At 37.0% G+C, this 20,961-nt stretch overlaps 7 protein-coding genes across 8 annotated transcripts; 6 read left to right on the plus strand and 1 right to left on the minus strand.

The window, feature by feature from the left end:
• Positions 1 to 913: 913 nt before the first annotated feature.
• Positions 914 to 11,654, minus strand: LOC100641748 (gamma-tubulin complex component 3 homolog). Its single transcript, XM_020008247.1, has 25 exons — positions 11,481 to 11,654; positions 11,384 to 11,429; positions 11,125 to 11,186; positions 10,941 to 11,008; positions 10,807 to 10,884; positions 10,122 to 10,200; positions 9,921 to 10,050; positions 9,775 to 9,854; positions 4,781 to 4,911; positions 4,603 to 4,728; positions 4,350 to 4,548; positions 4,191 to 4,285; positions 4,048 to 4,119; positions 3,860 to 3,970; positions 3,694 to 3,790; positions 3,517 to 3,644; positions 3,310 to 3,374; positions 3,127 to 3,262; positions 3,000 to 3,068; positions 2,811 to 2,946; positions 2,589 to 2,677; positions 2,366 to 2,497; positions 1,998 to 2,138; positions 1,225 to 1,344; positions 914 to 1,180 (listed from the first exon to the last, which is right to left on the minus strand). Exons 1-25 carry the CDS (start codon positions 11,581 to 11,583, stop codon positions 1,055 to 1,057), a joined length of 2,619 nt encoding a protein of 872 aa, XP_019863806.1. The 5' UTR covers positions 11,584 to 11,654; the 3' UTR covers positions 914 to 1,054.
• LOC100634221 (heme-binding protein 2-like) lies at positions 5,468 to 6,310 on the plus strand. Its single transcript, XM_020008279.1, has one exon. It carries the CDS (start codon positions 5,569 to 5,571, stop codon positions 6,199 to 6,201), a length of 633 nt encoding a protein of 210 aa, XP_019863838.1. The 5' UTR covers positions 5,468 to 5,568; the 3' UTR covers positions 6,202 to 6,310.
• On the plus strand, positions 6,915 to 7,683 carry LOC100634347 (heme-binding protein 1-like). Its single transcript, XM_003383603.3, has one exon. The coding sequence runs from the start codon at positions 6,956 to 6,958 to the stop codon at positions 7,562 to 7,564; it is 609 nt and encodes a 202-aa protein (XP_003383651.1). The 5' UTR covers positions 6,915 to 6,955; the 3' UTR covers positions 7,565 to 7,683.
• Positions 7,913 to 8,723, plus strand: LOC105316524 (heme-binding protein 2-like). The gene has a single exon (XM_011411465.2). The coding sequence runs from the start codon at positions 7,995 to 7,997 to the stop codon at positions 8,610 to 8,612; it is 618 nt and encodes a 205-aa protein (XP_011409767.1). The 5' UTR covers positions 7,913 to 7,994; the 3' UTR covers positions 8,613 to 8,723.
• A 63-nt stretch (positions 11,655 to 11,717) lies between the features above and the next one.
• LOC100634597 (uncharacterized) lies at positions 11,718 to 14,806 on the plus strand. Of its 2 annotated transcripts, none has more exons than XM_020008265.1 (11): positions 11,718 to 11,860; positions 11,918 to 12,023; positions 12,301 to 12,419; positions 12,661 to 12,794; positions 13,378 to 13,457; positions 13,521 to 13,569; positions 13,630 to 13,768; positions 13,824 to 13,893; positions 13,947 to 14,079; positions 14,219 to 14,344; positions 14,516 to 14,806. In XM_020008265.1, exons 2-11 carry the CDS (start codon positions 11,938 to 11,940, stop codon positions 14,618 to 14,620), a joined length of 1,041 nt encoding a protein of 346 aa, XP_019863824.1. In that variant the 5' UTR covers positions 11,718 to 11,860; positions 11,918 to 11,937; the 3' UTR covers positions 14,621 to 14,806. The 2 variants fall into 2 exon arrangements, with proteins under 2 accessions (XP_019863824.1, XP_003383653.1); XM_003383605.2 differs by having other exon boundaries at positions 11,936 to 12,023.
• A 151-nt stretch (positions 14,807 to 14,957) lies between these two features.
• Positions 14,958 to 17,747, plus strand: LOC100641875 (laccase-1-like). Its single transcript, XM_003383663.3, has 2 exons — positions 14,958 to 15,561; positions 15,633 to 17,747. The coding sequence occupies exons 1-2, from the start codon at positions 14,999 to 15,001 to the stop codon at positions 17,548 to 17,550; spliced, it is 2,481 nt and encodes an 826-aa protein (XP_003383711.3). The 5' UTR covers positions 14,958 to 14,998; the 3' UTR covers positions 17,551 to 17,747.
• Positions 17,748 to 18,421: 674 nt separating this feature from the next.
• On the plus strand, positions 18,422 to 20,958 carry LOC105316540 (DNA polymerase delta subunit 3-like). Its single transcript, XM_020008255.1, has 14 exons — positions 18,422 to 18,563; positions 18,632 to 18,687; positions 18,737 to 18,830; positions 18,877 to 18,925; positions 18,971 to 19,038; positions 19,121 to 19,259; positions 19,316 to 19,374; positions 19,420 to 19,662; positions 19,833 to 19,875; positions 19,922 to 19,959; positions 20,013 to 20,055; positions 20,097 to 20,180; positions 20,460 to 20,606; positions 20,667 to 20,958. The coding sequence occupies exons 1-14, from the start codon at positions 18,474 to 18,476 to the stop codon at positions 20,831 to 20,833; spliced, it is 1,320 nt and encodes a 439-aa protein (XP_019863814.1). The 5' UTR covers positions 18,422 to 18,473; the 3' UTR covers positions 20,834 to 20,958.
• Positions 20,959 to 20,961: the final 3 nt, after the last annotated feature.

Consider the following 20,961-nt stretch of genomic DNA (forward strand, 5'->3'; position numbering starts at 1 on the left):
ATGAATAAATAAACAAAAGGCCCAAAGCATGGATAATAGGTACAGGTGAAGGGAGATGAAAGTGCAAGAGTCATAGAAACGGTCAGTGGGAATGTACAACAAAGACAAACAAAGGAAAGAAGGGACAAAACACAATACACAAAGAGAGTATCATTATCAGTTGGCAGCTAGGGCATTCACATAAAGACTCACCCAGTTAGTTTGCCCACTTGTAAACTAGTGTTTGATAATAATACCCTCTACCTTTAGTCATAACACTTTTGTATTGAGATTCACACAATTAACACACAAATAAACACGTATCAATCAATGCACTGTATATGTACATGTATAAACACTCCCACCATTAATATAAGTATAGTACACAGGACTACCCCCTCTTTATTATATAATGTATTTCACTCCCACTCTTTCACTGTCTCCTTCCTCTAATAAAAAGATCACCTGATAGACTCTCTCTCAGACAGCCAGTGATCAAATATCCACATATCAGGCTATCACATATCTGTAGTAGTTATAGCTACTGCTATCACAACAATTAAAAAATTATTCTGTTATTATTTTCATAAGTATTGCACTACAAAGCGTTCCAGACACTAGAATTACATGCTGATCACGCATAGCGACAATAACAGAGTATTTCATCAAAATTGGCTAAGAGAGAATTCTCCATTTTTGTCATTATTCTGATGCATAGAGTAGAAAGTTTCAGCTGATTCCAATCATGATTGTATTTTTGAATTTTTATGTGTGCATACCTATGAATACCAATTAAGAGAAGAGGCACGCGTAGTGGCGTAACAAAAATGTTTGTTTGCAAATAGAGGTAACACACACACACACACCCTCTCTCCTAATTAAAATATTTTACTTACATGTAACAAAACTATAGCAACAACCAGAACTGCTAATATTTATAAAACAGACGTCACTTTTAACTGATATCTGTAAATTCAATACTAATGAATAATGTGAGCTCATACTGGACACTGAACAGATAATAAATTACTGTTAATTTCAGTAATATGTACTCTTGTTAATGATATGGTATTTGTTACATTAAGAGTGATACAGTTTCTGTTCCTCTGTAAAACCTGTTGAAGTCAAGGCGGCGAGCCAAGAACTGTAGACTCTCGTCTAGATGATCTGACACACGTTCCAAGAAGCTCTTCAGAGTATCCTAAAAATAATATGTTAGATAAACAAATTTGAATATTGCTTTACGTTATAGGAGTGTTCTAGTATAGTGAATTGTGACTGGTAGTCTAATATGACGGACTGATAGAACTCATCTCTGAGCTGGTACTCTCTCTCAGTCTCATCCTGTGTCTCTGCCCATAATCCCTAAATTATAAGAAATAATAATAATAATAAATGTTAATTCTCATAATGATCTTTACAAATTACAATGTATAAATCACTAGGTTTTGCTCCAAATAAATGTATGTAATAATTTTATGAAATATGCCAAAATCTGAAAAATGCCCTGTACTATAGCCCATGCTTTTTTCCAAAAAATGGCTAAAAAATCACACCTAATTTTTATTACATTTTCTGATACATATTGATGTCCTTATGCTATGTACAAAGTTTGAGCCAATTCCAACTTAATTTTTTAAAGTTATGACCATTTTATGAAATATGCCAAAATCTGAAAAATGCCCTGTACTATAGCCCATGCTTTTTTCCGAAAAATGGCTAAAAAATCACACCCAATTTTTATTACATTTTCTAATACATATTGATGTCCTTATGCTTTGTAGAAAGTTTGAGCCAATTCTGACTTTAATTTTTCGAGTTATGACCATTTTATGAAATACACCAAAATCTGAAAAATGCCCTGTACTATAGCCCATGCTTTTTTCCAAAAAATGGCTAAAAAATCACACCTAATTTTTATTACATTTTCCAATACATATTGATGTCCTTATGCTATGTAAAAAGTTTGAACCAATTCCGACTTAAATTTTTCAAGTTATAGCAATTAAATGTCTCACTTGATCTGCTCTGCTTTCTTTAGTAAGCTCATATTGCTTTCTTCTCTCAGTTTCAGTTAGAAATGCTGCAAACATGCTGTCCTGCTTGTTCTGATATTCAACAATACGATCAAACAGTGTCCTTAGTTGAGTTAGTAGGGGCTACAATGAGAGAGAAAGGCCCCAATAATAATAAATAATAATAATAAATAATAATAATAATAATAATAATAATAATAATAATAATAATAATAATATATGGGCCACTCATAATCCCCTCTTGCCTCCTTCTGTTGATGGGCTCATTTAACTGCTTACTGTATTTTAATGATAATAATAATAATAATAATAATAATAATAATAATAGTGATAATAAGCTAAACTTGTACCTGTGATGCAGGATCAAGGAGACAGCGTGTTACAATGACATCAAGGAACTTTGAATGAGCAGTTATAACTTCATCAAGATCAACAGCACCATCAATGCACTTCAATAACTCGGCCCAAGAACACTCCAAACACTATTGAGAGAAAGAGCCGGAGGGAGAATAATAAAAAAAGTTTGGTGAAAGTTTATATAAGTGGCTCAATTATATGCAATGAGAAGCTAACCTCGAACATGATGTAATACTGTAATTGAGAAATAAAATGAATTAAAGCGCCTGTAATTAACTGACATTGGTGAAGACAAACATGGAAATCTAAAAAGAAAATAAAATCATATAATAGATCTGATATTGAATTAGGTCCCACAAGAATTAAGTTCTTAATGGGTCTGATGATGAAAACGGGTCCTATAACATTAGGACTGGGTCCGGTGTTGAGTAAAAGTACCTGGTATGTTTCTGAGTTGCTTCTGATGGTTCATTTGTTTACGCCACATACCAGCCAGTATGAACTCTATCCTCTTTGCTCTCCACAAGAAATTAAATATTTGAAGATAACGAAGCATAGTATCAGGAGTAAACACCTGGCATAAAGACAGAGGAATACATCACTACAACTACTAATATGTAAACTAACAGTGCTAATAGGACCATCAACTCTATACAAAAGACTAAACACATCCCAGCCAGTATCACCAGGTGAAGCCTACATGTATATATTTAAACATTAAAACTAGTCCACGTTGATGAGTGATCATACTAACATCAAGCAATTGGACATCAAGCCTGCTGAGGACGTCTTGTTCATCATACTGTGCATTAGTGGCTCTGATGGCTGATTCCAATATGGCGGTTAAATTGTGTACGTAGCAGCTGGTGGCTGGTTTAGCAAGCTCACGTCTAAAGGAAAGAAGATAAATATGAGGATATTCTTAAAAGCATTTTACTCAATAATGTCCATCAAGTGCTTAATAAAGTCTCCCTGACCTAATAGCAGATACTTGCGGAATGCCTACCAAAAAACAAGTATAACAATAATTAAAAAACATTTATTAGGTTCTTAAATACTAAATTTGTCTTTACGATCTTCTGAAAAATTACATAGACTTTTTATTCTCACTTCCTCGCCCCCTCTCTCTCTCTCTTCCACTTACCCCAAGATGGTCCTTTAAGTGATACTGCGTGTTAAGTATATTTAATAAATATTTGCTAGTGTCCCTGTAAGTGATATTAATAATGTGTGAGAGGGGATCACCAGTCATTGTATCAAATGTACAATCACCTAAAATAAGCAAATGAAAATAATAAAACCATTATTAGAACTACATTACCTTTCTTGAACCAGTTCTTCTGTGAAGGTGTGAATAGTTCAGTTTGATCGTTGCATTTCTGACGAAGGAAACTAATAGACTTCCCAACGGTTAATATCTGAGTAGGAAATAAATAGTACGCACACCCACACGTATACATGTATATGTACACAGATTCAATCATTACTTTTCTAGCTAGGCTTTCTGGTATAAACTTGGGCAACATGTTAGACCTTATGGTGTACTTTCCATGCCACAGCCTATCATCTGAAGCCTTCAAATCAGCCAAAATGAAAAACTAAAAGATAACAATGATCATTCATCCCTCTCATATTTCTTCTCTACACAAAAAGAAGCTATCCTTCCCTAGCTTACTTCATTGTAGTGATCTTGGAGCTGTCCTTCAAACACCCAGGCATTCAATAGAGTATTGATTGGTCTGTACACCTAATAGGGAGAAGGAGAGGATAGAGAGAGAACAATAAATATAAGACAATCATTTTAAAATAAATACTGACTTGATTCAGCAAGTGCTTCACAAGTCTCATTACTTCGGGGTCTCCATGCTGAGCATATAAATACAATGTAGACAATAGTGCACCTCCTCTCACGTCTAGAGGGAGAGAGAGAAAAAAAAAGAAAAAAATAGAAGCTTAATTGTAATTATAATTATTTACTTTTACACCCATCGACCAGTATGGCGAGGGTTCTTAGTTTCTCAAGAGGTTCTCTGGTCCATACCACTAGTCTTCGGAGACTCAGTTTATCAGAGGTAACATGACCAGATGACTCCTGATCAGCCGAGAGTTGTGCCTCCAGTACAGCAACGAGACGGTAGTACTCGGTCAGCTCGAGAGAGAGAGCTGAGAGGAAACTCTGAAAATAGTTTGATAACTGAAATTCTAATAAATTCACAATAGTAATACTAACCTGTACAACCAGGCCAAGGGAAAAGTCTTGTTTCCTCATGTCAATGTATGCCTTGATTTTATGATGGAGCCAGCCTAACTCGGCTAGCTTATAACAATGCTCCAAGTGGGCTGGATGTACCATTAACTGACAAAAAAAATCATAAGTTAAAATTCTGCTAGTTATCACTGATTAGTACTTCATTGGGTATTCTAAATCCTTCAGGTCCTTTCTTCATTGATAGGTACTTTCCGTCGATGCCTTGAAACACAAAGAGAAGGTCCTGAACTAAAGCATCTTCTGGTAATTCTGACTCAGTTGGATCAAACACTATATTAGGGAGAGAGAAAACTTGATGTACTCAGCATATTACATGGCATTTAAACCCCATTACTATCTCTTTTACACAACATATTCAGAGCCATTTTTAATGAAATACCCTGTACTATGGTACAGGGTCTTTGATCCAATTTTGAAGCAACTTTAAAAATTCATTAAAAATCTAATTTTGATCGAAATCAGCTCAAATTTTTATACAACATAAAAACACACACCACATTGCACATGTATGTACATGTATATGTATCAAATATGGTGGACACTAGTCAACTTATTGGCTGCAGTATTTCATGTTTCCCTCCAAACTTAACTACACTAAAGGTCCTGGCATCATGTTGCTTGACTTAAACATGAACAAAAAACAGGTCAACTATTCTGATAGTATTAATGTATTAGGAATAAATAGCAGTCACACGCCATATCTGCTACCACTAACAATTCCAAGTGTGACCTATATACAAGTGCTTCTACACGTCATAGTTTATGCAATAAAGAATAACAGACAGCCATAAATATCATTATTAATAATCATGAATATGCTTAGCTGCAATCTTACAGCATCAGTCTGAACTCAACAAGTGCAAAGCCAAGGAATAAAAGAAGCAGTTGCAACTTGATCTGCACCTATACCAGTCATTAGAATAAAGAATGAAGCTGCTAGCAATCAGTGGAGCTCTTGTCCTTCTCTTCTCTATCACTGGAGCTTTCTCTTTGTACAAGGAAGACTCAGAGAAGCCTTCATTCTGTCGTGACTTTGACTGTCCTACATACACAGTCGTTGCTAAGAAGGAGAGCTACGAGGAACGCAAATACGATCCATCAAAATGGGTAGGGACAACAATAGGAGCAATGAACTGGACGAGTGCACTGGACACAGGCTACAGCAAGCTATACAAGTACAGGAATGGGGCCAACAAGGGGAATGTAAAAATACCAATGGCTACACCAGTGGCTACTAAAATAGAACCAGGACAAGGCCCTGCTTGTGAATCCAACTTCACCATCCTGTTCTTTGTCCCATTCAAGTACCAGGACAATACTCCAGTCCCCACAGACTCCAGCATTGCCATTGTTAATCTTCCCTCCATCACTGCTTACGTGGGCTCGTTTGGTGGCTTTGAGAATGAGGACAATCTCGTGACACAGGCCACAGATCTTGCTACTTCCCTGGCTAATAATAACATTGATTTCGTCCAGGAGTACTACTTTACTGCAGAGTATGATTCGCCAGATAAGAAGATTGACAGGCACAATGAGATATGGTTCTTAGCCAAAAACTAATTGAACTATCAATAATAACTAATAATAATAATAATAACAATAATTATTATTATTATATGTTATTGTGCTATTTTTGCTTACTAAAATTTTAATAATAAACATTAAAATTTCAATGAAGTTAAAATGAATTAAGATAAAAATAATAACTGGATCTTGTAGGCAACTGCATAGACATAGCAAACAATAAAGTGCATACAATAAAGCACTTTCCCATAGATCTAGACTTGAATAATAAACAACAGTATAAGCTTGACTCAGTATAACATTATGCAATTTACTGTAGATAATCATAAACATGTTTATTCTCCACCAAAAGAGCTAAACACGCATTAATTTGTATAAGAAAATTCTAAATATTAAGGTACTTGTATGAAAATGAAGCAATATCAAACATATTGGTAGCTTGACCTCTCATTTAAAAGGTCACCTAACAAGGAGGAGGTGTTAAAAAAGTTGATATAACAATGAGCTGGCAAGCATGTGCACCCACTGATGGACTGTGTGCATGATAAGAGAGGGCACAAGGATAATGGAATAACAAGAGCACATGCAAGGAATCAGCACCAACTGTACATTAGATAATAATAACTAATAGAATACATGAAATAACAGTCATTTTGTAACGTTACATAACTTTATAATAAACAATGTGTGGTGGTATACTGAGAATATACTGGTTTAACTCTGTAAACTAAGGAAGTGAGATGCAGAATAAAAGAAACATCCATCATTATCTTATGCACACTAACTCCAAATGAAAATGAAGTTTCTAGTTGTGCTAGCTGCTCTCATTACTCTTAGTCTTGCTGCCTCAATAAGAGATGAGCCTTCATTCTGTCATGGTTTAGACTGCCCCAAATACACAGTTACAAGGAAGATTGACGATTATGAAGAGCGACAGTACGAACCATCAAAATGGGTAGGAACAACCATTACAAGTGATAGCTACAGTCAAGCAACTGAAGAAGGCTTTAAAAAGCTCTTTGATTACATCGAAGGAGCCAACAAAGATGGAATTAAAATACCAATGGCCTCTCCAGTAGCAGTCAAGATAGTCCCTCTCCCCCAAGGCCAGAGCAACTATACCGTTCTCTTCTTTGTACCATTTGCCTACCAGAGCAACACTTCCATACCCACTGACCCTACTCTATCTATTGCAAGTCTTCCAGCTCTCACAGCATACGTTGGACAGTTTGGTGGGTACATGAGTGATAAAGTGGAACAAGAAGAGACCACGAAGTTAAAGAATGCCATGACAAAATATGGCGTTCAATTTGTTCAGCAGTATTCTTTCGCAGCTGGCTATGATCCTCCTTTCAGGGTCATTGGACGTCATAATGAGGTCTGGCTTATAGGAGCTTAAACACAACACCCGCTTAGGACACATTAATACATGTAGACTATATTGCAATTATTGTCTTTTTCTGTTTATCATTTTTGTATCCTTTTTTGCTTCATGATAATTATCGACAATATTTGAAATAGAATTATAAAATGGCGCCAGCAAATATATCAACAACTAGCCGAGTAGCCATAAAATAAGCAAACACATGCAGAGCACAATATTATTCAATATGAATGACCACAGCACATGCATGTACATGAATATAATAAAGTGATGAGATATTGAATAACAATGCTACATGTAGTTGCTGATAGTATGCAGTTAGTATACTGAAACAAACCCAGTAAACTAAGGAAGCTGCATGTACTATAAAACCAAGCAAGCTACTACAACATTTTCATCTCCAACATCTATAGTAATCAGTTAATTACTCTTTTAACGATTGAAAATGAAGCTAATTCAAACTCTGGGCATTGCCTCTCTTCTCTTCACACTCATTTCAGCTGCTTCGCTGAAAGCCAGTGATCCTCCCTCGTTCTGCCATGGGTTAGACTGTCCCGTATATAAAGTAACAGGAAAGATGGGCAAATACGAGATACGCTCATACGAGCAATCAAAATGGGTTGGAACAGTCATCAGAGGGGACAGCTTCACACAGGCTGGCAGCCAAGCCTTCCACATGCTATTTGATTACATTTCTGGCGCCAATAGCCAAAATCAGAAAATACCAATGGCAGTCCCAGTAGCAACCAAAGTCGTTCCTCTAGACGGGAGCATGTACAACTTCACGGTGTTTTTCTTTGTCCCTTTTGCATTTCAAGCAAACACTCCAACTCCCAGTGACCCCAAAGTATTCGTTCAAGTTCTCCCAGCCCTCACAGCTTACGTTGACTCATTCAGTGGATTTGAGAGTAACGACGATCTAAAAAAGCACACCGAGGAGATGAAGGCTGCGCTGACAGCTGCTGGCGTGCAGTACGTGCATGATTTCTCGTTTACGGCAGAGTACGATTCTCCTTTTAAAATAATCGACCGCCATAATGAAGTGTGGCTGGTAGCAGCTTAAAAGGAACATTAACCAAAATACTATTTTATTTAATTGTAATATTCTAATGCTACAAAATAATAGAACTTGCTGCATAAAGCTTCTTTGTTTTTTTATTAATAAATAAAATTACTTTCAATTACACAATTCTTGAGGAGCAGTCTTACTGATTTGCTGTCTTATTATCAATTGCACAACTCTTTGAGCAGTCACTAGTGTGAACTGTGATACTATTATTCATTCATTGGGAAGTGTATTGTATAACATTTGATAATGAAGCAATGAATGACATCATATTACACAAAGTTACATAATCGCATTCAAACAGATGCATGTAGATAAACCAATAATATACAAAAATATCCTGGAGTCAGGCACCATTCTGAGCTGCATGCTAGTACACAGCAGGCTAGGAGTACTAAAGGAAGCTATTTCCATACAAACTCTCAGTATCATTAGACTAATGGCCACATCTGCTTCAGACAAGCCTCCATCATTTGCTCATGGGTTGGACTGTCCAAAATTCACAGCCACAGAGATGAATGGCTACGAGATACGACAATTCGAGCCCTCAAAATGGGTCGGGACAACAATCTCCTCGATGAATAGGAAAAGTGCAATAATGAGTGGCTTCCGGAAACTCTTCAAGTACATCACTGGAAACAATTCAACAAAGACCAAAGTACCAATGGCAGTACCAGTGGCCACTAAAATAGTCCCTGGACAGGGCCCAGCTTGTGAGTCCAACTTTACTGTGATGTTCTTTGTCCCTTTCTCTCACCAAGAGAACACACCCCCGCCAAGCGACCAATCAGTAAGCATAATCAATCTTCCGGCTATGACGGCATACGTCGCGTCGTTTGGCGGATATGAAAATGATAAGAAGGTCCAAGAACATACAGAGACTCTCGTTAGTAATCTCGAAAGGGACGGGAAAGACTACGTGAAGGACTACACCTTCACAGCTGGTTATGATCCACCATACAGGTTCTTTGGTCGCCACAATGAAATATGGCTACTAGCAGAGGACATTTATAAATAATATTAACACTAATTTGTATGCAGCTGCAATAAATCATTAAATTATTTTCTATAAGTTAATATTATTAAGCTATATTATATTATGCATTAATATTCCACCCACTAATAATTAAATTGCAGGTCACACCCATTAATTAAATACCTGGTATCCTAATTGAAGTAGGTGGAGGATGACGTACTGAAGTTGAAGTGCTCTGATCTTTTAGCATAACACTGGAATCACTAATTATTATTATTATTATTATACAAAGCACAATAGGCCATATTAATAATTATTATTATAGTCACCTTGCATTTATGGTTGAGTGGTGTCCTCTTATTGTTGACGGAGGATCTGATCTCCAGCTGCTCCCTAAACCACTTGAACTGAAGGAGACACTGTGTGGAGTTGAAGAATGGAACTTCTTCTTAGGGACACCTGAGGAAAGGAACAGAGAGAGAAGGAATAAGAAAAGAGATGGGAGAGAGAATATGGAATAACAATAATACCTTGTCCTTTTGGATTATAAGATGATGGTAATAGTGCAGCTGGCAGATTCATTGACTCCATTAGAAAAGTATCTCTGATCTGACGTTAATAATACAATAAGAGATGTTAAAAGAGATAGATATCAGGGTCTCTCACAGAAGTTGGTATAGTGCTCATGGAGCTTCTTGTCAGTGGATTTTAAAGTTGCTCAAAAACCAAGCCAAAGTCCCTGTACTATAGTACAGGTGCTTTGGCCAAATTTCACCAAAAATGACTAGGTGAGAATTCTCAATTTTTATAATGTTTTCTGATACACATACATGTTCTTATGTTGTGTAGCAAGTTTGAGCTGATTCCGATCACATTTGGATTTTTTATGAATTTTTAAAGTTGCTCCAAAATCAGGCCAAAGTCCCTGTACTATAGTACAGGGACTTTGGCTAAATTTCATCAAAAATGACTGGGAGAGAATTCTCAATTCTTATAATTTTTTCTGATGCATATACATGTTCTTATATTGGGTAGAAAGTTTGAGCTCATTCCGATCAAAATTAATTTTTTATGAATTTTTAAAGTTGCTCCAAAATCCAAATACCATGTACTGTATTGTAGTGCTTGTCAGCTCATGAAGCTCATGCTGTTTAGCTCACTTAGCATGCTTTGTGACAAACCCTGATGTATACATTGTACATGCCATTTTCTTACTTCTCCTGATGTCTTCTCGCCATCTTCAGACAGAACATAAAAGAACTGTAACAATGCTATAGTGTCCTTTACAAAACCCTATCAGTTATTAGTTATAGTGCATTATTAAACTTCATTGCTATATCCTTTTGTACTTGTGATTTCATTTGTCTGTGCAACTCAGAAAATCTAAGAGCATCTGCCTCTCTTTGCCTCAAAACCACTAGCAACAAACATAATGGAAATAAATAAAAATATTAACTCCATTATTATTCATGGTTTTAGCTGAAAATGGCTACATAAATGAATCACGTCATCTCCCCTCCCTTTGTTGCTCACTCTTCTTTTGTATTCTCTGGCAGAGTCGGAACTCGTCAGACACCACGCCTTGAGTAACATTACTAATGTATAAAATTAAATTAAATTAACAGAGTTTAGTTATTACCGTACACACAAGACATAATTTTGGCAAAATCATCTCTAATTTTGTTTATTTTTCAAGCAATCAGTGGCAAGCTCAATTACAAATGGGCAAATTGCCGATATTTAAAATCCCTCGATTTCCCTTTAATATTTAATTGTAGAACCATTTATTTACCTTGAAATAATATTAAGACAGAGCTTGTACAGCTTATTAATCTGATCTAAATTAGGATACAAATTGGTGGGCGTTATTTAGAAACCAAACTCCCTACCTTGCTCCTTCACAAAATTAGTACACAAGCGGTGCAAGAGGTCAGGGACCAGCCCTGAGGAAGAGGAGGAAGAGAGAGGGCGAGTGGAGCTAGTCTTGGCCATTTTATCTGATTTATCAGTTGGTTAATTACCCGCGAAAAGGACTTGAATCTGTATTTTGATTGGTCAATCAACAGTACCGTACATACACCTAGTTTATTAAGTGGGTGGTTTATTAACAGTTTAAGTTAATTAAAAGTTGGTTTTGTGTTTTTACCCACCCACTTTGGCCCTCTTAGAATTTCCCAGACTAGAGAGTCTCACTTCTTTTGCTAGCTGAACTCTCCTTCTTAAAGGATAAATCACTCTCATTCTTCCTTCCAGCTCTCTCTTTCATAAAGTAAGTAACTGGAGGATGGGTTTTATTGAACAGAAAGAGGGAAAGAGTGTCTAAAAGTTTCCTAATTGCTTCTAGGTATGGCCACTGAAGCAACTGTCGCAGATGTTGAAGCGCTCCAGCAGGGTATTGCAGATGTTCGTTCTGACTCTACAGCAACAAACTGGTGAGTAGGAACAATCTACAGTATCATATTGAATCTAAAACCTTTCAGCCATGATAACCCTAACTCTTCAGCCATAGACATAATAATAATTATAATGCACTACTTTATTGTCTGGATTGTCCGTTGTGTGTCAAAGGCTGCACACCTAATTTCGTTGACAATGCTTTAACACTGATTCTCCTATTGACCATAGCAGCATTGATTGCTGCCAACTATCATTATACTGTACACCATGCATGGGTCCTGACCGTACATATTAATATGTATGTATGCATAGGTGTTTAGTCAATCATCAAGATGGTGATCCAGCTGTTATTCAGTATCTTTCGTCTGGTTCCGGTGGTGTTCCTGAATTAGCTGATCAGCTTGATAACAAACAGTACATGTATGCACTAGGTCAGTGAAGAGAGAGAGAGAGAGAGGGGGGAGGGGTGAGGCTATTCTTATTGTTTGAGGCAAACATGAAAGTGTACATGTACATATTTATTGTCTTGCATTTGTGCTTTTATGTCCATGAATAAACAACAAGTGTTAGCTAATGATAATGACACTTGGGCATTTTTTCTCACTCGAAACATCTTCACACTTTCTCTCTCTCTCTCTCTCTCTCTCTCTCTCTCTCCCTCCCTCCCTCCAGTTCGTTTAACAGAGACAATTGATATGTCTGAGACTACAAAGTTTGTCTACATCACTTGGGCTGGGACTGAAGTCAGTTTTACAAAGAGGGGGAAATACGGAGTCGTTTCCGGAAGCGTTGAGAAACACTTTAGTGTAAGAGGAGTAATATTTTAAGAGAGAGAGAGAGAGAGAGAGAGAGAGAGAGAGTACTCAGAGGTCGCTCAAAAATTTAATATTAATTATATGCAGCTGCAAAGATTCACTAAATTCTCATATTTGTCATGCCACTACCCACCCCATAACATAGTTACTTTTAGATTCACATCCATATATGGTAATAGTACAGCTGGTAATGAGTAGTGTGTGTGTTTGTGTATGTCTACACAATCTTATTATTATTACTAAAAAAGGATACATTTGACTTATAAATCTCATTAATGTGTGTGTGTGTTTGTATGTAGACAGTGTGTGGTTTCTCTCAGCTATTTCTGTTAGCGTGTAAACAAGTTGTAGTAGTAATGGCATCCTGGAATTCTATGGCATATATAGTCTATTGAATTGAATGAGTGAACAGTGTAAATGGATGAATGATTGAGCGAATCCGCTACAAAGCGATTGTGAAGTTGACCGTATTGTGATAAATGATAAGAAGGAGCATCCTTCTATTAGTGGGCTGGACTCCATTGCTTGTGTGTAACTGTATATACATATACTTATCCTGTTTCTTCACCGATAGCCGTATCAAGTATCTCTTACTTGTGATACTCTTGAAGAAGTTACTGATGAATATTTGATGTCAAAAATACAAGAGACAAGGTATAATACACTTTAATATATGAAAGATACCCGATCTCTCTCTCTCTCTCTCTCCTTATGTAGTGGTACAAAGAATAAAGTATTGGATGCCTCAGAGGGAAAGACAAGACCAGTATGTTATTTGACACAACATAGTCTGTTGTTATTTTGTATTTTTTGTTTAATTTTTTAGGAGCGAGGCTTTGTATCTTCATCAACAGCCTCTGGTTCTCGTGGTCCCATGTCACCAACTGGTAGGGGAAGTGTCTCGAGAACTGGAAAGCAGGGATCACAATTTGGCGGATTCACAGCTCAAGCTAAAGGAGGATCAAGTAAGCTTTGCTCTCTACCTCCCTTCTCACTTCTTCCTCCTCTGTATCCTTTTAGGTGTGAAACTTGATGAGTCATTTAAGGAAGCTGTTGCTGCAGTTCGTAGTGATGAAGATGAGACTGTCTGGTCAGTGTAGTAATTTTGAAGTATTATACATTACAGTGATTGTGTGATTAAAGGTTAATAGCTGATTTTCCTGGCAATGATGTAAGGAAGCCCCTACAGTGTTCCCTGACTGGGAAAGACTTGAATGAGCTTGTGCCTGGCGAAGTTTTTAAACCAGAAAACATTACACTTGCTCTCTTGAGAATTGTAAGTTTTACTTTTAATATTATTCACACTTCTCTCTCTCACTCCCCCCCCCTCTCTCTCTCTCCCTCTCTCTCTCTCTCTTCCTTTCTCTCTCTTCCTCTCTCTCTCTCTTCCTCTCTCTTTCTCTTTTCTCTTTCAGACTGATGTTGTGGATGACATTCCAACTGTCAAATTTGCTTACATTCTGTGGGTAGGAGATAGTGTAAAGCCAATGAGCAAAGGGAGACTATCAACAACAAAGGGAGAAATAGAAGATATATTTAACGTATCCTCCCCAAACACCATTCATTCTGTACATATTACATGTAATTTAGCTGCAGAAAACTGCTGTTACATGCTAATAGATTAGCTTATCACAATTAAAGGAGTCTATTTAGTCTTTTCTTTAGTCACTTCATTTGTTATCCTATTTCCTCCTTTACTCTTTCATTTTCAGCCATTCCATGTCCACGTCCAAGCATCTTCCCTTCATGAGGTTAAAATCCAGACCATCGTAGACAAGGTTGGATTAGCTTCTGGTTCTAAGAGTAACGTCAAGTAGTTCCTGAGTCTCTAGCACCTCCTACTAGTTTCGTGTGCATGTACATGTGTGTATGAGTGTAACCCTGTTATAGTAATCTAATGATACAACGAAACACTCAAGCTTTAGTAATTTCTGTCAGTACCAATTGTTATTGTTATTATTATTATTATTATTCTTGCACAATGGTCTAATTCTTTTTACATAGTAGTTTTGTCATTTTTTTGAGGACATTGATTTTTCTCTAATTTTTTTAAATTAGTATTATTATTATTATTATTACTATAGATTTAAATTTTAAAAGATCTACTTTCAACGCCCACGTTTATTAAGCTTGCTTACGCCCACTCAAAATAATAAAGAGAGCCAGTCAGCCAGCTCAGCTGAAAAGGAAGGAAAATGGCTCTAGGAATCTTCTTCCTAGCCCTGTGTCTCCTGCCAGTTTCCTACTGTTATAGTACATATAAAGTACACTGTAATGCAACCACGCCTACATGTACATGTCCTTACATGTACAATGGTGAGAGGATTAATGTATGTCTCTTTTCTCTTAACATCCAAGTACTACAATCGTTCACTAGTTACTACCTACCGGTGGAACTAGAGGGTAGAGCTGCTTACGGGAGGCCATGGTATATAAACTCTACCACTGGAGAGCTCTTACCAATCCCAGGAGCTAAGGGAAGGTGTGATGATGCCGTGGGTGAGGGGGAGCCCCATTGCTCCCTCCCATTTACAATGGATGGGTACACTTATCGTTCGGTCATTTCAGTCAACGGACAGTTTCCTGGTCCTACGTTGATAGCTCAGTTCAATCAGACATTAGTCATTAATGTAACCAATTGGTTAGGAGAGGAAGAGATAGGCATACATTGGCACGGGTTGCATCAAAAAGGGACCAACTGGATGGATGGGGTGCCCGGTCTGACACAGTGCGGAATAGAACCTGGGCAGTCTTTTAGGTGAGTATTGTAGTTTACATGACAATGGACAGATAATGGCACATTATTATCCATTGATTGTTTAATTGTAGATACATATTCCAGGCCGATCCTCCAGGGACATTTTGGTATCACTCTCATTCCGGAACGCAAAGGGACGATGGTTTTTTTGGAGCTCTTATCATCAAAGAGAAAGAAGAAATGATTCATAAAGTGAAAGACAGTATCGGGATTCAATTTGTTGATACTCCTGAGTATCATACGTTGACATTATTTGATCTGCAGCAGTCGCCTTCAATGGAAGTATACAGTAGAATGCAAGCACACACTCTACAAACATCATTCTTCTCATTCCTACCTCCTCAGCCAGATATAGATATCAACATGAGCCGTCCTGTTGATTTTGGAGCAACAGAAGCATCACCAATACCTTATTGGTCTGGTATAGTGAATGGTAGGGGACGACACCCAAGCATAGACTATACTGGTACTAGACTAAGCATATTCACTATATCGCCATTTAAAGAGTACAGGTTCCGTATAATAGGAGCACAGGCTTCATTTACTTATATGCTCTCAATAGACGAGCATTCAATGACTATAGTAGCAACTGATGCATCATTTGTTAAGCCAGTGACTGTAGATTATGTGATTATATCATCTGGCGAGAGATACGATGTAATAGTGAATGGTAAAGGAATGGAGGAATTAGATGAGAGACATAACTTCATGATAAGAGCAAGGACACTAGAGCCAATCCTAAATGGTAATCTCACCCAGCCTCTTCAATACAGGACAGACCACACTGTTGAGGCTATACTACACTATGATATAGCGCCAAAACCTAATTCAACTGAATATGGTGATATTGCTGATAATTCTATACCAGTTGATGAAAAGTGTTCAATAGAAGAACCTTGCATTGTTCTTAATTGCCCGTTCCCTTCTTTCTCTCCACTATACAACTTTTCTTGTTTGCATATTCATAATCTCGAATTATTATATCCAATTTCTGATGGAGAGTCTCCTAATGTTGTACCGGATCAAACGATATTCCTCAATTTTGCTTTTGGTGGCTATGACGGCTCAAGTACTGTCAATGCTAGAAACTTTAAGATTCCTGATCGACCACTCTCACTCTTGAATTCATCTGAGCTTCAAAATGTCAAAGATGACATGTTTTGCAAAGATTTAGACGATCCATCTCTTTGTGACAATAATCTTGAAAATGATGCTATTTTCCCCTCAACTTGTCTCTGTAGTCATATCAAGGAAGTCTCGTTTAACCAGTCAGTGCAACTAGTTTTTTCTGCCCTTGGTCCGAACCCGGAAAACCTCATCCCATATTCCAGTTCTCATCCGATTCATCTTCATGGTCACCAGTTTCAAGTGGTTGACATACAGTTTGGATCTTATGACGATACAGGTCGTCTAAGTAAAGGTAACACTGATATCAACTGTGGAGGGACCAATCTATGCACAGTACCACAATGGAAGAATGGGAAAGGATACTCTGTAGGGAAAAAAGGCATCGTTAATGCCACTGCACCTCTCAAAGACACCATTTTAATACCAGCTGGAGGCTATGCTGTAGTTTATATAAAGGCTACCAATCCTGGATACTGGCACTTGCACTGTCACGTTGATCCTCATCTTATCGAAGGGATGGCTATAGTTCTAAGCGAAGCCGTTGACAAACTCTCATCTCCACCTAAAGAGATGCATCAGTGTGGAACGTTTGACTGGTCACTGGATGAATACTTTGATATACTTAATGACAAAACACCTCCAGGTAGTAGTACTCCATTGCCTACTGGAGCAAGCAGTGATTGCCAAGATACCCAGCAAGTGTTACTATATACAATAGTTGGTATGAGTGTGTTGCTAGTGTTATTGCTAGCTGCACTTTTTATTACTACCTCTTGCTTGTGTTGGCTCACCTGTTTCAAGAAATTAGGAAGAAAATATACTCCATTAAAGCCTGTAACTGAGTCTATGCAAGAAAGTTAAGATTTTTTTAAACTTTTTAACATTTCTAATAACACAAAATTGACTGATATATATACAGGGTAGAAAATAAAATGCAATATTTTTAAATGTTCCAAAATCTATATTTGTAGTTTTTATAAATGTTAGTTGTTACGTGTTATTTAAGTGTTCTTTTTATTTCATGTTCCATATTCGTTATTTGGGCCGCCACCTCTGAATTGCTGTGGATATCGATAATCTCCTCCTCGTATTCCATTGCCTCCTTTCCTTAGAGCAATACAGAGCAGAAGAAATATGAGCCCACAGGTAATAGTAAAGAAAACTGCAAAGAGTATGCCAAATGCAATTGCCATGTCTTGATAGCCACTGACAGGTTGTGGTGGTGCACCAAATTGTGGAGGAGCTGGTGGCCCATAATCCATTATGCAATGCTGCTGAAGGTAAGATAGAACAAATAATACCAGCTCTCCTGTCTGCTCTGTCACTTCTGTAGATGATACTTATTGGAGCTGGACTGTGATAGATATATGCTATGCAAAGGGTAAATATGGTGCACCTGGCCAGTTTGTAGTATTACATCTACAATCTTGTTTGTTTACATTAGTTTGCACAAGGTGAGACTCATAAAAGCCTGACACACCTTATTCACAATTTACAACAACAATGTCAATAGCTTCTCCTGTCTTAGAGATCTCCTCACCCTTTTAATACTCAGAAAAGGACAAATGAAGCAGGACTTGGCAGTGAAGCTTTAGTTTTTCTACTGTTTTCTGTAGTATGGCCTTTGTGCTATTCAGTGTCTTTGTGTATTTTTTATAAATGAGAAATGATATTCATGACTGTGTAAAACTATCACGTGCTAACACGTGGTTACAGTGTACAGAAGTGAACTGAGTTTGACTCTATTTTTAACTCTTTCCTTTTTTTCTTCCTCTAGTTGTGTCATGTCTTCTTCTCCTAGCATTACTGAGGGCAGTGATGCCAGTGTGTACATGGATAGGCTTGATGAATGGATTCAAGATGAGGGGAAAATTGTAAGCAAAAAAAAGTTAAAAATAACTTGAAAATTGATTGCCACGTTATACCACACCCTTTTCATTAGGTTACGTATAAATGGTTGAGCAGGACTCTCTCCCTATCAGTAACTAGTGCCAAACAGTTGAGTCCATAACAATTATTTTACGTATTATGATAATTATTATTTTAGAATACTCTCTTCCTATGTCGAGAAATGTAAAGAAAAAACTGATCCAGATGATGCTGCAATACATGTATTCTATACATTAACAGGACAAGACAAGGTACTGAATGATACAAGAGAAACTGATTCACTTATCACTATCTTAGGACACTAGTGGTATAATGGTCCTCCTAGTCGATGAAGAGGATAGAGAGAGTATGTTAATCATGTGACTGTCATGTGACTTGTTACTATTATTAGAATATGAATCACAGTTGCAGGCTGTTTACAATGTTGCTGTGTACAGTGTCCAAAAATCTAAGCCAAAAGTATATTAAGTACACTCTATGTGCAAGCTATGATGATGTACTACTAAATGTGTTACTCTCTTTTTGTCATTTTCTTGTTTAGGACACAGCTGCATTGTATAATAGCGATCGTCAGTGTATGTTGGATCACTTGTCCTCCTATTCGCAATGGAATCTTATTAAATGTCCTAATATGGCCACCAGACCAATCAACAATACCACACCCACAACCACCACTATTGGTGAGTGGCAGATCATATCTTTATGTATTCTAGTATCTTATTATTAATTTATTTAGAAGCAGCTGATCATTCAACTTCCAGTGTATGCCATTTTGCTAGCAAGCCAACAAAAAGGGTAAGCTTATTTATCCTCGTACTTTCTCTCATTCTTTCCTTGTAGAAGCCCATCAATAAAGATTCTGTTACTTCATTCTTTGGCAAAGCACAAAAGCAGCAGACCGGCACTAGTAAAAGCAGCAGCAGCAACGAAAAAGAAAACTCGCCAATAATGAGAAAGAAAGAGTCAATCACATCAAGTGTCAAGAGGTCAAGTGATACTACTCTTCAAGCTAAGCCATCCAATGGACCTCCTCCTCTCATCAAAAAAGAATTAGTAGAAGAAGAAGAGGCATTGCTGGATAAGGTTAGTTTTTAAAGATAAAAGATTACATGGAATTACAAAGTCATTATATTTCTTTGCTTTCAATAGCTCTTACTATTGCACTATTAGTACCTTTTTACTATTGCATGTACTGTATGTATATTACTATTACTCCATACCTGCTTTTAACATAATAACTTTATTGTTTATAGGAACAAGATAATTCAACATCAGCACAGGCTCCTATTGAATCAGGTACAATAGTCTCTGATGTACCTATAATTATTATATAAATTTGTAGAACATATTAGAATGGTAAAGAAAGAAGGCAAAATTGAGGTGCATCTATTGTTATATTATAATGATGATTAAGTATATTATCTTTAATAAAGGACTCAGAAGGACCTAAAGCTAAGAGAAAGCCTACAAAGAAAGGTATACTTGAGTTATTGTAGCTTGTTGCATGCTAGTAATAGTTTTAGATCCTAAGCCAAAGGCCACACAATCAAAAAGGAAGAGGAAAAGAATACAAAACATGTCAAGCGATGAGAGTGACTCAGGTACAACATCTTATGTTTAAAATGGCTAAGAGAGAACTTTTCATTTTTATATTTTTTCCTGATACATATACATATTCTGATGTTGTAAATTGAGTTTGAGTTGATTCCAATCAAGATTGGATTTTTTATGAATTTTTACATGTGCATGCCTATTGATACCTATAGGCCTTGTAATTGACCCCAGGTCTGATATATGGTATTGAATCCATCCATCATAATTATACACACATGTTGTACATACTTTCTATTATTATTTCATCTCTTCTCTCTTTTCTTTAGAGCCAGACCAGCAACAGAAAAGTTTACCAGCAACCAGCATCACTGACAGGACAGAGTCATCTTCCCCTGCTAGCAGTGCCACTAAAAAGAGAAAGAGAGTAAAGAAACTAGTCACCAAGATGTTTGTAGAGGAAGATGGATCAATGGGTTAGTACTGCCCCACATGTGACCATCAGAATTATTGGATATCCTTGTTGTTGGTTATAGTAACTGAGAAACATTGGGAGGAGGTTTCAACTGATGCAAGTGATGAAGAGAAACCAACTCTTCCTACTCCTTCCCCAATGGTTGCTAGTAGTAAAATGGCTGGCAGTAGTACTGGAAAGAAGAAGAAAGGAACTCAAGCATCTCTAATGAGTTTCTTTGGAAAATGATGCACACATACACAGCATATCACTTAACTGTAATGGCCAGACTTAATCGTATGAATAAAATATGAATAAACTCAATGTTCATAGTAATTTAACTATAATTTCCAGGAGAGTTCCCACCATGAAAATTA

This window comes from Amphimedon queenslandica, unplaced genomic scaffold (assembly GCF_000090795.2).
Source record: "Amphimedon queenslandica unplaced genomic scaffold, v1.1 AMPQUscaffold_13508, whole genome shotgun sequence".
NCBI lineage: Eukaryota > Metazoa > Porifera > Demospongiae > Haplosclerida > Niphatidae > Amphimedon > Amphimedon queenslandica.

Excerpts from the sequence above, each read along its gene's own strand:
- LOC100634221 (XM_020008279.1), top strand. The coding sequence starts at position 5,569 with ATGAAGCTGCTAGCAATCAGTGGAGCTCTTGTCCTTCTCTTCTCTATC.
- LOC100634347 (XM_003383603.3), top strand. The coding sequence starts at position 6,956 with ATGAAAATGAAGTTTCTAGTTGTGCTAGCTGCTCTCATTACTCTTAGT.
- LOC105316524 (XM_011411465.2), top strand. The coding sequence starts at position 7,995 with ATGAAGCTAATTCAAACTCTGGGCATTGCCTCTCTTCTCTTCACACTC.
- LOC100641748 (XM_020008247.1), bottom strand. The coding sequence starts at position 11,583 with ATGGCCAAGACTAGCTCCACTCGCCCTCTCTCTTCCTCCTCTTCCTCA. Across the intron at positions 11,430-11,480 it reads TAATTTTGTGAAGGAGCAAG|ATCAGATTAATAAGCTGTAC; the intron begins GTAGGGAGTTTG and ends ATCCTAATTTAG. Across the intron at positions 3,645-3,693 it reads GAAGAACTGGTTCAAGAAAG|GTGATTGTACATTTGATACA; the intron begins GTAATGTAGTTC and ends TGCTTATTTTAG.
- LOC100634597 (XM_020008265.1), top strand. The coding sequence starts at position 11,938 with ATGGCCACTGAAGCAACTGTCGCAGATGTTGAAGCGCTCCAGCAGGGT. Across the intron at positions 12,420-12,660 it reads ACAGTACATGTATGCACTAG|TTCGTTTAACAGAGACAATT; the intron begins GTCAGTGAAGAG and ends CCCTCCCTCCAG. Across the intron at positions 13,769-13,823 it reads TCAAGCTAAAGGAGGATCAA|GTGTGAAACTTGATGAGTCA; the intron begins GTAAGCTTTGCT and ends GTATCCTTTTAG.
- LOC100641875 (XM_003383663.3), top strand. The coding sequence starts at position 14,999 with ATGGCTCTAGGAATCTTCTTCCTAGCCCTGTGTCTCCTGCCAGTTTCC. Across the intron at positions 15,562-15,632 it reads GAACCTGGGCAGTCTTTTAG|ATACATATTCCAGGCCGATC; the intron begins GTGAGTATTGTA and ends GTTTAATTGTAG.
- LOC105316540 (XM_020008255.1), top strand. The coding sequence starts at position 18,474 with ATGTCTTCTTCTCCTAGCATTACTGAGGGCAGTGATGCCAGTGTGTAC. Across the intron at positions 19,876-19,921 it reads ACAGGCTCCTATTGAATCAG|AACATATTAGAATGGTAAAG; the intron begins GTACAATAGTCT and ends ATAAATTTGTAG. Across the intron at positions 19,960-20,012 it reads AGAAAGAAGGCAAAATTGAG|GACTCAGAAGGACCTAAAGC; the intron begins GTGCATCTATTG and ends TCTTTAATAAAG.